The 18,159-nt window shown below is 39.6% G+C and overlaps 1 protein-coding gene across 1 annotated transcript in view; it reads right to left on the bottom strand.

The window, feature by feature from the left end:
• Positions 1 to 9,964, bottom strand: part of CAMK4 (calcium/calmodulin dependent protein kinase IV) — a 136,459-nt gene extending 126,495 nt beyond the window's left edge. The window contains exon 1 of the mRNA XM_021524787.3: positions 9,633 to 9,964. Within this exon, the coding sequence (XP_021380462.1) occupies positions 9,633 to 9,829 (197 nt within the window). The 5' untranslated portion in view covers positions 9,830 to 9,964. The remainder of the gene's footprint in view (positions 1 to 9,632) is intronic.
• Positions 9,965 to 18,159: the final 8,195 nt, after the last annotated feature.

Raw genomic sequence — 18,159 nt, 5'->3', positions numbered from 1 at the left:
TCCAAAGAATTACATATGGTCTGCTAATGGCTACATGCCATTGTGGGTGACTAACACATCTTGTTAATCATTATTATTCTATCTTAGCTGTGACTTAGAGCAAAACACAGTAAAATGGTATTACGAGGTATTTGATACAGTTAAGACACATGATTCATAATAAACACCATGGCAAACTACTTAGCCTATCTGGCATATATTTATTGTGTTAATTCCCAAGTAGCAAACATAACCAGCTCACAGCATAGAGACTGACAAGAGAAAGACAGTAAGATTTGGAGGGCTATTTATGTGAAGAATACATTTCACCAGCCCTAATTTAGACAGTCATTTGCAAGGGAAATACATATAATATGATCTTTCCATCACAAATGACATTTCATCTTTCCTGTAGTCATGCATGAAAAATATGAAGAGGTTAAAATATTTTGGTTTTTTCTTCCACTACATAAGTGTAGCATGAACAATAAAAATAGCCTAGTATGGATCAAACCATTTGAAATCATTGTACATTAACATGAGCTAGTGTACTATACCTAGACAACCTGAATATTCAAATGACAAAAATGATACCATTGTGCTAAGGAGAAGGTGACCAAGGTTTTTTTTCTCATTTGAAATTAATGTTTCTCTGAAAAGAAAATTCTCTTTATGCTACTGTCAATCAAATCAATTCTCTGAACAGTAATGAATAAAACTGCTCTTTTCATTTAATTTTACTCCTGCTCCACCTACTTTTAAATGCTTATAAATTATGAAGAGAGATGGGATTTTAATTTAAACTCAAAAAATAATTTATGTGCATATTTATTATGAAGGTAATACAGAGATGGAGATGGGTTTCACTCCTAGGAGACAGAGAAGAAAAACATGCGTGTGAATTTTAGGGTATCTTTCATTGCAGATTTTCCACTACATATTGACCCCATTTGGAATTGATTACTGATCTTCCTTAAGATTCATCAGTTGCTAATTTTAACTACTAAACTTTGTTCTTGTTTACAATTATGACATTCTTGGATTAAAATGCTGTGAAGGGAGAACAAGATACCAGTCTTTCTCCTCCCTGCACCAAACAAAATGAATGCATTATTGCTTTTTCAATGTCATATGTGTTGCTCCAATATATCAGTTACTTTTTGTTCTAGTAGCATTTTTTTAAGACTAGAATTTGCCTCCTCTTTCAACTCAAGTTAATCCTCTGACAGTTAGATAGCAGACCACTGAACAGTGCTCCACAAGCATTTGCAGCTCCCATTTAAAAGCTGCAAAGGATCTCCAGAAAAACCAGAAGGGTGAGAGGGAGAAGGGAAAAACCCCGTCTTTATTAGGTTTTTTCCTCTGATCACTTGAAGCCTAAAGTCATTAAACAATGTCATAAGTCCTTTTCTAAGGGGTCATCAATACCTACACCTTAAAGTGTTGATTCACATTATAAAATCAGATTTCAACCATTTCATATTTAATTTTACTAAGCTAGTCACCCAGAAAATCATGAGGGTTTAAAGAGAATGTAGAGAGAAGGATCACTCAAAACATTCAGGTATTTGTATCTTACAGCTCTCTGAGCATAGATTATGATAATCATGTCAGAGTTCTCAGTATGTGTTGCATTCAGTTTTAACAAAAAATTATTGCACAACACAGGAAGCTGACAAACACATTCTCCATCAGCAAGACAAAACCCCAAACATCTGTAAAGCACTGTACATTAGATCAGAACTGTGGTTCATTAAGCTAGAAAATATGTCAATAGGTTAAAAAAATATATTTTTAAAAAATCTGTACTCATCCATGGCAGACTCCCTCAGGGCCTTATAAGCCTTGCCAAAACATCAATTTTCTCTGCAAAAATCTACCACATTAATATAAAACAATCAAAGTGTGTCAAAAGCATTGAATTTTTTCTGGTCCAAAGCATGCTCTTGAAATACTCTTCTTGATCCACAGCTTTAGGCTGGTGCAGGACACCTAATATGTCAGAAAACAGCAAACACTGTCCTGTATTTAGGGAGAATCTGAAAGAGATATCTCCTTAAGTTTGAATAAAATTCAAACAACTAATCACCAAAAAACATAATAGATGAAGATCTTATTATCAAGTGAAAACTGCATAATTTATGTCCAGCCTTCCATAGGAGGGTGCAGAACTCCAATCACTTCAACATGGTGTGTTTAGTTTTTTTACAGCTAAGTACAAAATAAAATCACAGACCACATCCTTTGGAACTGTCAGTGTGACTCTGTTAACAAGGACTATTTAGAGAAAATCGATATGAACATTATTTAAGAAGTACTTGAAGATAATACCAGTGGCAGCTGATCTGATTGACTGTCCCTCCCAGACACCTCAATACAAAAAGATTAAAAACAAGACATTTGTTGAATTTTTAAATTTGCATTCAATTCTGCTAAAGTCTGTGGTGCAATCAGGGTTGTCTTTATTAATGAAATCACACTAAATTGACTATATTAAGATGCAATATCAGCACCCAAAGGCAGTGAACCTAGTAGACATGGATATGCTTCTGAGTTCAAAAGACTGAAAATAAGTAAACATATTGGTGTGTTCATAATCATCTCAATGGAGAGGAAAATATGAATATTTGCAAGAAGGGAAAATTATTGTGGGGAAAGGTATGAAGAGGAACACATACATGACCCTGTTTTAGAATTGACAGCTATTCCTTAAATCTAAGCAAGTTGTTTTTGGTTTTCCTTCACAATGCCTGGAGACAGGCCAGAGGAGAGATGCACCACATGTGAGGAGGGTCTGGGGAAAAGGACTGTGGAGATGACATCAGTTCTGAGATAAAGTTAGAGTTCTGGCATCTTATCTGTGGCATATGGATGCTCACAGCAAGGTATGCATTGGAACACGGACTATACATTTGTTGAAGGGCATAAAATTTAGTGTTTTGTTTTTAGGGCTGTGAATTATGACTCTTGAACTTGCTTTTACATTATCCCTCACAAAGAACCCATGGTATATAGATAGTACACTGTCAAAGGGCAGCATGTTTTATGATTAGTTTTGTTCCTCAAGAGGGCTCCCATTTCCTTCTCTGTTACATTTTATGGTCCTTTATCTCTAGCACAGATAACCACATAAATGAAAGAAGGCGAACTTTTAACCTACAGCACCATGTTGTTCAAGCCATTACTCGTGTCTGAACCAAACCCACTTTGGTAGATCCTCTCATTCCCTGAAGATCAAATTCAAATTCAAAATCTTTAGTTTCTACACATTGAATGGTCACTTGCAAAGTCATATTGTTATATGGTCTCCTAATTTAGAATTACTTTGCAAGGAGCAAAATAACACCTTGTCAATATATTCACGGGGCCACAGAAGCAAATATTGATTGGACCCCAACAGAGGTGTCCATCAGAGGTGTCCAGGTGTGTGTTTTAACAGAGAGTATCCAATGATAGTAATGACATTGACAATACAAGGCCAAATAATGCATCACTAACACCAAAATGTAAGAGCAATTCCAGTATATCAGTGAATAATTGTAAAATGCATCATTCTTGCCCCTTTTTTTTTTAATGGAAGAGGTACAGAAATTATAAATATTAGAAAAGACATTAGACAAACCAATCACCAACATTTAGAAATAAATAGTTTCCCTTTCTGAGAATTATCATCTCTGTACTGGAAAAAGAATTCATGAAATTACTGATTGTTTAGATAATAAAGACTTGCTTCTTGCAAACAGAGGAAGTACGATAAGAATGCCTATGTAAAGAAGCAAAGAGCAAATAAATATGCAAGTTTCTATGTTTAAATTCTACTTCATTTTGAAAGCACAAGGAAGTACATGCTCTTTACTGTTATACAGTGGGAACTCCTACTAATGGCTCATCCAAATTGCATATATATAGATGAAAATAATATTCAAACTTCTGAAGGTTTTCCACACAATGTGCAGGTCAGAAGATTGCTTTCTTGAAGCCCAGTCAATACTGTGGATAGCAGAAGACCACAGAAGAATTGTTCTCATCTACTGCAATAAAGACGGCTCAATTTGTTACATTTTAAACAAACTAAGGGCTGGGAACTGCTATTTTTAAAAATTTGCTTATTGAACTTCTCAGAAAATATTCAGAAAAATAAAACTTATTTGATCTTCGTGACTGAAGAGGACAGCTACCCCTTTCTAGAAAGCACTTGAACTTTCACAGATGGGGCACAGGCTACTGCAAACTGCTAAGTATTTTTTCAATTACTTTTTTCATAACTGATTGGTCTGTTAAAATGTGGCTATTTACTATGTGAGCAAACATTTAAACATCTCTTACTGGAAGAATCTGCCTATGAAACTGTGCCCATTACAATCCCTTACACAACAGTGTGCACACTTGCACACACAAAAAGATGCTTAGTGGAATGAACACGATATGCTTCTGATACCACAGAACTTCAGTAAATTTATCTGCCCTCTACCCAGAATCACACAGGCTTATTCCACAACCACTCTCTTTCAACTGATCTTGGAACTACTTATTTGATTTCAGATTTTCTCTCTTCAGCAAGACTTGAACTTTGATAATGCTGGTAGGTCCCTTCCAGTTGAAGATATTCTATGATTCTTTCTGTAATATGCTAAAAGAATGACTTTTTGTTACATCTTACCTCTTGCAGTTAAATGTGATGTTTTTCAAGCATGACAATTCTTGTATTAACACAAATTATATGATTGTCACTCCTTAAACCAATCTTGTATAAAACTTTTTCAATATTGTTAAGAGTACTTACTTCAAGAGCTATTCATTTTCTCCACTAGAAATATAATTTTTCAAATTAGAAAACATTATCTGAACCAGTGACATAAATGCATAGTGGCTGAGAGAAAAAAAAACAACCTTGAACGGCAAGAAATAACTATTCTCTATTATAATTTTTCATTATTAATATCTCTTTTTTTAAGTATGAGAAAGCTTTTAAATTTACACAGAACTGATCACCTATTCATTTTAGGTATTATTTATGGAATAGTAAATTTTCGTTCATTGGCTTTTCAACACAGTTTTTTACTTCGAAATCAACCAGTTGTTGAACTGAACCAGACAAAACTGGGAAAAAAATCACGCCTTGCACTGAGTAAAGAATTTTAGTTGCCAAAGCCTGGGCTATTCACTACAAGTTCTGGTTTCTCCTATCCTCCTCCCTCAAAGCAAGGTCCAACCACAAGAAGGTTCCCAAACGAATCCTCAGACCCACCTCTTCAACAACTTTCCCTATGGGCAGGAACTGTCTGAGGGAAAATTCTTCCTGCTTGTCTGAAGGTGTGAGGGTAACAAGCAAGTTACAATTTGTGGCACAGGCACGTCTACACAGGCAATTTCTGCTCAATGATAATTCTCATCATGATTCCTAAAAGGACTCCACACTCTCACATTCAGACAGCTAGCAGCACAGACATGTGCTGTCTATCAGTTGCATCCCTGCATCACTTTGAAAAATCCTCAGGTCCACTAAAAAAAAAATTCACAAGCAAATGAGTGAGTGTTATGAAGGAGGGACAGACATAATTTAAATGCACCCTAAAGCATACTGAGAAAATTATTTCTCAAAATAAACAGGGCAAAAAGGCTGTAAAATAAATTACTCTTGAGATTAACAGAAAAAGTAACATTTTTTTTTAATGAAGGGATGGATGGTAAAATAATTGGCATGCTTTCAAAGAAAAACTGTTTGAACTTCCAAGCATCAAGTGCAAAACCAATCCATTTTTATAAAATAATACTTTCATCAGCTTGACAAAGAAGTTTTTGCTTTGTTAGCTTAAATCAGCTAACAAAGCAGTTAGCTGATTTCATCTATTACTGCCATTACAAAAATACATGTTAGGATGACAGCTTTCATAAATAGGATTGGCAGAATAAACCGTCATTCCGCACATGGAAATCTGGGGTTCAAACTGTACATTAGATTGAAACTTTCTCTGTGCTAAAAACTCAAGGATATAAACCACCTATGATTCAGTTCACACTGTCAGCCCAAGATAAGTTGCCAAGAACTGAAAGCCTTTCAGTCTGTCTTCAGCAAGGATCACAGCTAAAAGACTGACCATGAAGGGAAAGGTAACCTTGGAAGAAAGCAAGCCCAAACTATTTGATTGGAAATGCTTTTATCTGTTTTTGACCATTTAATAGATTTGCAATCTGCCTACAATAGTAACATTAGACAGTTTGAACTCAGAGTTATGTAGTTATTTAGGCAAAGACGGTGTCTGCCAAGTAAAATTCCAACAAAGAAAATTTCCATTTTTTGTAATATTGCTGAGTATCAAAAAAATCATTACTGAATTTCTTCTTCACTCAAATACCATATTTAGACCAGCCTTGAATTCAGAAACTCTGTACCAAAAGATATATAAGGGTTATATAAGGCTAACAAAGGGTTTTAGTCCTTAAGGAAGCACAAGTTTAGAGTACAACATTTTCAACATCTTTTACCAAGGAAGTGTGGAAAATAAGCTTTTAGATAAAATACACTCAGAACAAAATTCCAAACTGTACATCAACAATTACAACCTGTAAAAGAGACATTTTTAAAAGCAAAGCACAAAATTTCACATTTACAGTATTTTGAGCTCCACTTATAGACAAAAATCCTTGTAAAAATGTACTAAGATGAAGGTGAACTAATCAGGGCTTCAGTGCAACATAAAAACAGAATAAAAGAATGAGAATAAAGGCCTATCTAGCCCAAAGTACAAACAGTGGCCAAACAGAGATGCCTCAAGTAGAATGTAAGAATAGAGCAAACTCCTGTTAACACTGTCAGAGAATACCCTCAAAATTCTCAAGAATTACAGTTCAATAGTTAGCATCTTCATGTTAATCACTCTTAGTGGATTTCCTGCATGCAAACTTGCCTAGCTACCCATTAAGTCCATGCAACCCTTTAGCATCCATAGATAGTATCCAGAGGCCAGCAATTGCAATACACTGTGCTAAAGTGGCCTTACCTCCCTCCTGTCATTGAGTTTTGACTGGGTGCCCCATTTTTTGACAGATACCCCAAAGAGCCTGCATGAAAAGAAAAAAAAAAAAACAACCAAAAAAAACCAGCCAAGAAGCACCTCTAATGAGATGTTCCATCCATGACATTTTATTTAGCCAAACTAAATTTCAGCTGCCATTTAAATGCCCCAACAGTAGAGTAAGTTTCTTCTTAGGTAACACAACCTTTAAACCCTTGACAATTTACAAAGACCAGCAAATATTTATTTTCAGCCCCTCTATCTATGAGCATGTTAAGCAGCACAGACATGTCAATGTTCCCTGTGGAACTCCACTATTTAAAAATGACTGTTGACTTCCACCTAAGCTTAAAGGCATTTATCATTCTTTCTAAAGGATCATTTTCCTCTTCCATGACTCCTTAGCTAGTCATGCAAGCAAGAGTTACAGAGTAAGACATTTTAGGGATATGCCAGATATACTTTGCACAAGGAGCACTCCTTCCAAATGGAAATTCCCATATTTGGCCACAGCTGTCCAATTGCAGGTCTTTGAAGTCTGCCAAAAGGCATCTTTCAAAACCTGTATTTGCTAAAGATAATTTAGAGCAATGTTTTCCATTGGTTATTTCAGTATATTACTTTATTTACTGCATCTAAAGGCATCACATAGCCACATTATTCAGCCTCATCTGACACATTTTCCCCACCACTAACCTAACAAAGTAATGAATATTTTTTAACGTAGACATACTTAAAACCATATCCAAAACTAAAAGTTTGTGGAGAGAGTTACCAAGAAAAAACAATACACTTTTATATTACTATTGGGCACCAAGAGGGATTGTTGGATCTCCCTTATAGATTTCCCAAGATATACCTACCTATCAGAGGGGTTCTGAGACAATGATCAATACTATGGATGTTGGCTCTGAAAAGATCTCAAAACTGGCCTTGCAAACTATGGACCAAGATCTCATTACTATACCCATTAGAGAAATTTCCTCTCAAAGCATGTACCCCTCCAAGTATTTTTGTCCCTTCCCTACCTCTTAAACTTTGATTAGGATGGTTGTTTTCTCCTGTATTGTTTTTGTTTTAAATGTTACTTCCTAGCTCTACCCAGGAGCAGTGCAGACCTAATGGCTCACATCTCTACACTGCCTGGGTGTGGTTATCTTCCTTATTCAAACATTTTTTTTGTGTTTTAGCATTTACTCTCTTACCTTGCAAGTTAGAAAAATCCATTGCCTCTCATCTTTGCTCTAGTACTTTTACAGGTATTTACTCTTCCAACAAAACACTGGTGATTTCACGTATTAACAACCCTCCGTTATGCAACACACCCAAGAGTATCACCACTACATATTACACTTAAGCAAAGCCCACAGTCACTATTATAAATGGTGGGAGGATTCTAGACAGGCCCCAGAGAATAGTACTGATCCAGATGACAGAGTTGGTATCAACCATTGTGATTCACCAGCATTTTGATTTGTTTTCTTCTTTTTTTTTGATCAACTCTAGACACACAACCAACACCTGCTTTATATTTTTATGCTTCTGCACAGGGGTACAGTGAAGTCAAATATAAATGTGATAAGCATACATAAAACTATACCTATTAAATCTGGCTAGGAATAGTAGCAATAATGGGGGGAAAAAAGTATCAGCAGATGCATAAGACCTAGGCAGAAAGTAAAGAATTATGCCATATTGTATTTCTACCACTTTTCTTGCACCTATCAATTAAGGTACAGAAAGCACAGGTATGCTTTGTAACAATAACTTTTGTTGCATGTCCTTTCTGGAAAAAGTATTCTACCAAGGCAACCATGTTATTATCTGCAAATTTCCCACATTTATTTAGGAGTTCTAATGCTCTGGCAAAATTAACAACTGCTATTTGCTACCTACTGACCTACACACTTAAGTCGTGTACTGTAAACTTCAAAGACACTGTAATTTTCCACTTTTTTTGCACATTGTTTTTTACCTATAAATTCAACATGAACTAACAAATGCATTAAGAGGGTAAAAATTGCACATCGGATATTGCGTTTTTACACCAGACTTCAGTTTTTAAGAACCTAAACACTTGGGACCTTTAAGTTGCTGGGCAGGACCATCACCAGGACAGTAGTGCAAAAATTAATGAATGAAGAATAGCAGCTCTCTCGCCTACACTGCACCCCGATGGGAAGCACCCTGCTTGCAGAGGCCTATTCAGGGAATCCTGTCTCGGGTGGGAGTTTTGTCAGCGCAAGGTTCCGCTGATGGAGAGAGCGGCGGAAGGTCTGGTGCGAAGGGATGCCGCGACCGAGGCGGCGCTCGGCGCTCCCGGAGCGATGCCCACCGCGCAGCCGGCAGCGCTCGGGGACCGGCAGCACCCGGGTACCGTGCCCAAGAGCCAGCATCCGCCGAGCGGAGAGATGCCTCCTCCCCAAATTCCTTCACCCGGGGATTTCTCGGCTTGGCTGCCGGGGAGCTGGGATTTTTCCTTCGAAAGCCTGCCCCTGGCGAAAGCCGCGGTCTCCCGCTGCCGCTCACGCACGCCAAAGTTTTGCCGCTCCGGCCGCAGCGGCGCGGGCAGGGACCCCCGGCCCCGCCGCCCCCCGCCCACCCGGCCCGGCACGGCCCGGCCCGGCGCCGCCTCACCGTCCCAGCTCGGACTCCAGCTCGAAGTAGTGAGCCAGGGTGTCCTTGTTGGAGCCATCGATCCAGTAGTCGGGCGCGGCGGAGCCGGGGCGGCTGGCGGCTGAGGAGCCAGAGGAGGAGGAGGAGGAGGAGGAGGAGGAGGAGGAGGAGGATGAGGATGAGGATGAGGATGAGGAGGGCATGGTGACTTTCAGCATGCCGGGACGCCTGCCGGGGGCTGTCCTTTCCTCCGCGCCGGCTGCAGAACGCAGAGCGACAAGGCGGAGGCTGCGCCTCGCCTCCCTCCCTCTTTCTCTCCTTCCTTACTTATTTCCTTCCCTCCCTCGCTCTCCCCTCCCTCTCCCCTCCTCCTCCTTCCCCCCGCGCCGCCCTGGAGAGGAGGCGGGGGGTCCCCAGCGCGGCGGGGCGGGGATGGATGGATCTCCATCCGCCCCCCGAGCCGGGCGGCCGCGGCGAGCCCTCGGGGGCCGGCCCGGGGCGGAGGGAGCGCGGCGGGTTCAGCGGCGCCGGCGGCGGGACGGGGCCCGGGGGGACCGGCAGGAGAATCGCATCCCGGTCCGCGGGCGCTGTGCGGCGGGGCCGGCCGGGATGCACAGCCCCCGCCGAGGTGGGCGCCGGCCCGCCATGCCGCAGCGTTTTGCCAGTTTCTGAGCGGGAGTTCGGGAATTCTGCCGTGAATTTGGCGAGGAGGGTGTGGGGGCTGAGGCTGAACAAGGCAAACAGCAGTGGGAAAGAAGGAGACTGACAAATTCTCGAACATGACTATAAAAATCCCCGAAACACATCTTCCCTTCACACCAGAGAACTACAAGAAGCCATGGAGAAATAAAATTGCTTTGCTGCAATGCCACTCTTTAACAGGTTATGAAATCTGCAGGTTATGAAATGCATGCGAAAATTATACTAAAGCATGCTACATCCCCGACTGCAGAATCCTTAGCCAGAAACATCTATAGAAGGGTTGTTTCTGTTGGTATAGTGGTGAAATAAAACAGCAGCAGTTGTGTGTGCCTCGCATGCATAGTGTGCCAGATCAATCCCACTCACATCCTCTCTGTGCTGTTACACCCACTCACACTGCCATGCCAGCACAGGCAGGAGGTAAAATGGACCATGTGTGAACCTCCTCAGCAGAAGGGATGAAGTATTGTCCTCTAATTTTCAACTACAATTCACTTTTTTTTTTTTTTTTTAAGCATCATATTTCTTCTTCAAATAAAGCATAGTATCCTGTTCAGCGTTTTGCTGATTCAGGTGTATTGATGTTTTCCAAAATGATCCGTTTCTCCTTATAAACAAGTCTGTCTCTTACTGCTCCATAAGTTCCTTACTGTAATCAGATGGGGAAGTTAATTAACCTTAATTCTGAACCTCTTAATTTTTCAAATATCTTAACAAAGAAATGCTTCTTTCTGAGTAAACAGATAATAGAAAAGTATGTCCTAAACTAGTTTTGTTAGTAGTCAGAAAGGATGAGAGATAAATTAAATAGATAAAAGAGAGATAAAATCCTTTCACCTCGAGTTTACTTATTGCCATTATAAAATTAAAATGTAGACCCCACTGTAATTTGAGATTTTATAATTTTCAAAACCCTATTTGAAAAGTCAGGAAAAAGTAACCCAAAGTCCTGGTTAGAAAACCAAGTTACATCCAATACAGTTTGACAGCAACTCCAAATTTCCTTTGAGATGAATGTCATGCTCAGAGCACACACAGTTATAGGACTGATATCAGCACCAGAGCACCAGGCAGCCTTTTCACTGCTGCTCATGCCCTCTTTCAAACCCACAGCTCTCTCTGTCTCTGCTGGTGCATGCACAGCTTTTCTTCAGAAGTCTTTGGCTGACAGGTGACAGTTTTTCCATCTTATTTGTTAACAGCATCTCCTAGGAGAAGAAATGGTCACTGATGAAGAAAATCACACACACACACAAATGGCAAATCAGCACACTTAGAAGACAGAGGTTTTCCACATCGTATTTTTAGTCAAGTTTCTAATGTATTCTGCAAGCCAAAGGGCATGTGTAATTCTGTTCTGGGTGGTTTTTTGAAAAAATTATTTTAATAGCATGATATTTATCCAGCTACCTGCAATCAGGTTCTTATCTCTAACGATCTAGATATAGTTACCATGAGCCTTCAGCTACTCCTTGATAAAGAATGCAGCACAAGTGGATTTTCTTTTTTGATTTTTTTTTTTAAACTGGAGCATATCTAGAAAAGGCATCATTTTACGTTCCTTGAAACTCTGACTCAAAAGTGAGCTGCATTGCACCATGCTGACAACATTGAAAACTGACTGGACCTTGTTCTTCAGAAAGTCCACATCCTCCAAAAATTAAGATCACAATATCCAAATATGTCCATGTGGAATTAAAGAAAGTCTTCAGGTTGCACACTGTATCTAACCAGCAAAAAAAAAAAATGCCTCTCAGTCTCATGGAAACCAAAGAGAGCACTTCAAATGTGTAGTGCTCCAACTCAGGTTTATGTTAGCCATGTGAAGATTTGCACCAACTTTACTGGACATGAAACTAAAACACTAACAAATCTTCACTTATCAATTTGTGACACACTATGTACAAAATTTTATTATGGAGATACAAAGATCATAATTTTCCTGACAACAAACCCGGGTTACAAACTAAAACAAAAAATGCAGGTCAAGGAGGAAGCAGTTTATATGAACAAAACATACATGCAAGAGATGTCCAATTTTCTGCCTCTTGCCTGTCACCCATAAATTTAAACCCTAAAGCAGGAATATTATCTGGTGTCTTGGTGGAGGTGTGGGATAAGTAATCTTTCAGCCCTCCTGGTTGCTGTTGTCCTGTTTTGCTCTTGTCCTTTGTACAGATATCACTGAACCAGACATAAGCAGATCATACCTTAGAGGCTCTATTGAAAGGTAAATGTAGGATAGGAACTTTTTAAACTTGACTTCTGAAATTTTCATATAATTCTAGCAGTTATGCCTCATGTAGGAACTCAAGAAAAATCAAATTCTGTCCCGAGTTTTGAATAAGTTGTTTCCAGTGTGTGGGCATCATTTGAAAGAGCACTATGTTAATCCTCTGAAATTTATATCAGTATTTCTTCCTGGCTAAACTGCAGCAGCTTCTTATTGAAGGTAAAATGTATCCACACCCTATTGTAATAAAGGTTATCTATGAAAAGCAGTTTGTCAGATATAGTCCCTATTAAGGAATATTTCTCTCAACATGGATTTCATACACTAGAGCTTCCTTCTTTACAAAGATGATCCAGTATGGAATCCACGTTTCCACCTGTACTAAACCAGATGCTTATCTGCTATAATTGTAATGCAGATTAAGTCTTCTGAACAAAGGTTGCTCAAACCTTGTCACACAGAAGTCAAAGAAGTTGAGATCAAGGCATATCCCTAAAGCTTTCACTTCCCTTCCCTGTCATTGATTTTTTTCCTGCTGAATACAAAGCCTTGCATTATGTTTTATTTTCTGTAACATCTTTAGTCTCCCAGTCAACTTCTAGTACTTCTGGATCACTATGTAAGCTTCCACGGATGCCTGTCAGTCGGGAATGCTGAAAACTTCTGCCAATTTCTGTGTTTTTATTTATGTATAGGAAGCCTTATTACTTGTATTGAACAAGTTCATCACAGTCTCTTAATTTATTATCATCTTTCATCTTTACACATCTTTATGTGTAAATCTTAGTCTACTTAAAGATTTATAGAACTGCTGGGTAAAGATAGACTCTTTAATCAGCTGTGTACATGAAGAGTTTAAATCAGGTGAGAATGAATGCAGTGCCAGGAGAGGCCAGCCGAATAGTGATGTGGGAGAGGAGGTGTCGTTATGCAAGAAAACAAAGAGGAGTGACATTAGAGGTGAAGGAGAGTAACAACGTGCCCTTTACCTCAAACCCTACTCACAGGTTTTGAAGTCAAGATGATTTGTTTTTTGCCAGTGACTGGGAAAAGCAGGCATGTAAATGGGGATAAAAGAAGTGATTGCCTGATGATAAACTGTTAGAAAACAGTGTGATTCACCCATCTCTGAAGTACATCCTGTGGGTTGAAGGTATCATAGGGTCATTTTACAGTCGTGGGAAGGCACACAGAACAGTTATCTTTGCACCATAGCCTTTCCTCTCCCTCTTTAAGTGATTCAATAAATCATTTGATTCTAGAATGGAGGAGGTTACTTGATTCCCTTTCATTTTGCAGAATCAAACAGAATTGGTTCACCAAAAAACAAACAAACAAACAAACAAACAAACAAACTGGTCCACAAGTCTATGAGTCATTAAACCTAAATAAACCACTCCCTTGAGGACAAGCTGCACAAACCAGAAGTCCCCTGGTAGGACCCACAGAAGTTACACATAACTCTTCAACAGTTAAGCTCACTTAGCTACTGCTGGCTCTCTCATCCCTGCTCAAACAAAATCCAGCTGCAGGTCCTCTTCCATTATTAGCAGCTAGAGAAATTTCTCCAGGATATAGTGTTCCTTGTTTCTAATGCAAAGTTTTCTCTTCCCTCTCAAATGCTATTAGTTTAAATATGTAGTTTAAATTCCCTCCATCAGAGGGAAAAAGAACACCCTTCTCGCACCACCTCCTGCACCTTCAAAAAAAGTAAACCATGAAGTGAACTCTAAAATGTACAAGTAAGAATACAAACTTTATGCCAGGTGATGCCAGATTTTCAACTCTTTTAACAGAAAGTTGGAAAAACATATTAGGAAAATAAATATAAATAGTCCCAGTAACAGGAAAGCACACTTAAAAGCTGACAATGTTGATATTGTTTCTTTCACTCTTAAAAAAGAAAAGAAAAATTCATCCATGTTTTGGTATCTGGAAAAAGAAATCTGCATACAGAAAATTTTATGAAGACTGTAAGTGGAAGGCAAAATTAGCAGTTTCTGAGAAATGGCCATTTATATGAAGAAAGTCACTTTCCCAGGGTAGGCTGGAGTCCATCCTCAACTCAGTGGTAAACTGGTCATTTCAGAGGAAGGTTAGAAGGAGGTTTAAGCATTAGCTTAATGGATTTGTATGGATTTGCAATGAATTGAAGAAATAAAGAAACCCCATACTTAAAACACCTTTTTTCTATTTCTTAAAACGTATGTTTTGCCCAGCACTGAAGAAGACATTAAGAAATAATTTGAAGGGGAACAGCTGCCACTCACTTGATTTTATAAGTTAGTCAGTGGTTGTGCATGCCCTTTTGCTGATTTATGAGCAAAACCCAGTCAAAATTTCAGCAGGTGCCTCTGTGTTATACTGCCCAGCAGAGAGAGGCAGTCTAAGCTGTCTGCTTGGGTTTTCCATATAAATACATATAGATCCAGCAATGCAAGATTTCTTACTGCAGGTGTAAATCAAAGTCTCCATCGCCAGCACCTCAACACCTTATCTAGTACTAAAGTGAGTTCAGTAGCTGATCCATTATCAAGAACTTAATAGCCACCATTAAAATCAAAGGGAATTCAATGTCTACCCTACTGCTGCTCCAAACGGCAGCTAAGTTACTAGCTAGACCAGCTAGTAATCTTGCCTTTCCAGTTGTCTGATTCTGTGACCTCACCTTACCCCTAACAAAATAAATAAAACCCTGCTCTGTTGTGAAAAACAATTAGGGCTATCAGTTCTGACTGCTGCAATCCATTATGAAACAGACCTTCTTTGTTTCATTCGCCTCATATTTGAGTGGCTATAAATTGAGAGGGCTGTTAACTGTAGTGTAGTTGTGACTGGGTTTCTTGTGACTTGAATGCTGGTGACAACAGTGGGAAACGCAAACAGTTTTTACCCAGGCCATGGCACAAAAGAGAAAAAAAATAGCCATTCTAATTTACTTCAGTGATTTCTGATTGGATTGCTGCCAGTTCTGAAAATTCAGGTAAACTGCACCTTTTGTGAAGCTGTAGTTTGTTGATATTGTTTTGTGCATCTTTCTGATTAAGCATCCAGATATGGTCTTGTGCAATTGCAGTCTAATCTGAGAGCCCTGGCTGATATTGATGCTAACAGGCTTGCTTGTGTTAGCTACAGGGGTTCTAGAAAAGATCCAACTCTGGGAAAAAAATCCAGGAATTAAAACAACATCCAATTCAAAAGCAAATGTTAACTATTTAGTTTTGTGTTTAGGCCCAGTACTAGACTGCACTTTTGATCTCCACAAAGGCAATCATTCCAGGAGACAGACCTGATGCTTTTGTTATGATATGTCAAAATGAGACAGGAGATGTGAGAAATGTTTATGCAGAAATTCCAAAGGAGTGAAAATGCCTGCATGCGAGTATCTCAGAGAATAATTACTCCATTTACTCTCTAGACTGAATGTCTGTGTTTTGGGGTTTTTGTTCTTTTACGAGGCCCTTGAGTCTGTGATTCATATGGCCCTACTACATTTCACTGACACAGGTTGACCAGAGACAAAGGAGAAGGGCACCTGTGCCCCAGAAGGTAATGTTCATAAGCTTATCTGTAGAAGAGAGGAGGAGAAAAACACGAATTCTAACCCACTTTGTCTCACCTAAATGTGGTGTCTATTTCAGGCCTGCATGAGGTTGACTCCACTCAGACATAAAGCTCTCAATTAACTTCTTCACTCTTCAAGAGTTCTTGTATAAAACCCCTGGAGCTCCGGGATAAAACTTTCCTCACTGTGCTCAACTTTCTCCATATAATTAAATGTTGGATTTTTCAATTTTGATTCTTGAAAATTCACTGCAACTAATTTAACTTACAAGGACGAGAAGAGTTTACTATTAGGTAAAAGGAAGACTTTCAGCAGCTCTTCTGCTCTCTGATAACATTGACATAAAGATTTTTTTTTTTTGTTTATGTGGATTTATTTATCTGTATTTATTACAATTCAAAAGTAGGTATTGTAATGGAAGGGTGTACACAGAGATACCTTACACTAAGCTGCTGGTGAAATGAAAGGTCCTACCAATTATTCTGCAACTCAGTATCATTAAATCCACTGATAAAAGTGCAGGCATTTGTACACAGAGCATAGACAATTTCTTCAGTTTTCCTAAAAAGCTTGGAAACACTGGAAATACCTAATAAATTCACTCATTACTCAAGATCATATAAGATTATATTTTCATACAAGATATGATACATCTTGTAAAACAGAAAAATCTTAATTCCTCCAAGGCAAAACAGAAGTCAGTATTTCCAAGTGACAGTGCCACAATTTCTTCCCTACATGATATACATATGTATTCAAACATGTTACACCAATAAAATTGTGCATTTCCAAACACAAGATATGAGTTTTATTTGCACTTCAAGAAAATCAGCTGCACTTCACTTTGTTTAAATTCTTGCTTGGCAAAATTTTTTAAATCTTGTACCACTCATCAATTACCATGGCAGGAATTAAAAATTATGATCACATTTACAGACTGAACAAATGTATTATTTTATTACTATTCTCATGCCTTCAACTACTGTTTTCCAACTAAAATGGAACAAGATTAAATGTCGAATATAAGGCACCCAGGTAGAATTCCCAGTAAAGTGAGTTGGATACCATGTGTAAAGATGGTATTTGAGAGTTTCCACCTGTGTGTTCCATCATGACCTCGGCCAGTGTGGTGGGTTGGACATGGATGGTGCCTGCCCAAGCTGCTCAGTCGCCACCTTCCCCAGTGGGGCAGGGGAAAGAAAACACAAGCAAAGGATCTTGGGGTGAGATAAAGGCTGGGAGAGATCACTCAGCAGTTGACATCACAGGTAAAATAGTTTACATTGAAAGCACCTTCCCTCCTACTTCTCCATTCTTAATTTTAGCCCATTTTTCTCTGTCTCGTCCCCACCAGTGCTGCAGGAGGATGAGAAGCAGAGGCTGTGGTCAGTTCTGCCACGCGTCTGCCACTCCTCCCTCCTCAGGGGCAGGACTCCCCACACTCTTTCCCTGCTCCAGCATGGGGTCCTTTCCTGTGTGAGAGCCCTTCATGAACTTCTCCAGCATAAGTTCCTTTCCATGGACTGCAGTTCTTTAAAAACTGCTCCAGTCTGAGTCCCTTCCTTGGGATGGAACCCTTCAGAAACTCACTGCCCCAGTGTAGGCAGTCATGAAATTCTGTCAAGAGCTTGCTCCAGCACAGCCTTCCCATGGAGTCACAGCCTCTTCTGGGCACCTCCACCTGCTCCAGTGAGGTCCCAGTGGGCTGCAGGTGGGTCTCTGATCCCCCAAAGATCTCCATGGGCTGCAGGGACACAGCTGCCTCACCATGGGCTACCCCGTGGGCTGCAGGGGAATCTGCTTCTGTGCCTGGAGCAGCTCCTGCCCTCCTCCTCCACTGACCTTGGTGCCTGTAGGGCTGTTTATCTCGCAGGTCCTCCCTCCCCTCCTTGGACTCCTGTCTCTGTTGTGCAGGGCTTTTTTCCCTGTTCTTAGCGATGCTACCCAGAAGTGTTCTCACTCAGCCAGCAGCAAGTCTGTCTTTGAACAGGCTGGAATTTATTTCATCTCCTTCCCCTCCACCAAAACCCCACCTTGCAAACTCCAAT

The sequence above is a fragment of the Lonchura striata genome, chromosome Z, assembly GCF_046129695.1.
Source record: "Lonchura striata isolate bLonStr1 chromosome Z, bLonStr1.mat, whole genome shotgun sequence".
NCBI classification, from domain to species: Eukaryota; Metazoa; Chordata; class Aves; order Passeriformes; family Estrildidae; genus Lonchura; species Lonchura striata.
The sequence above is the reverse complement of the archived record's forward strand: the minus strand, read 5'-3'. Positions and strand labels throughout refer to the sequence as shown.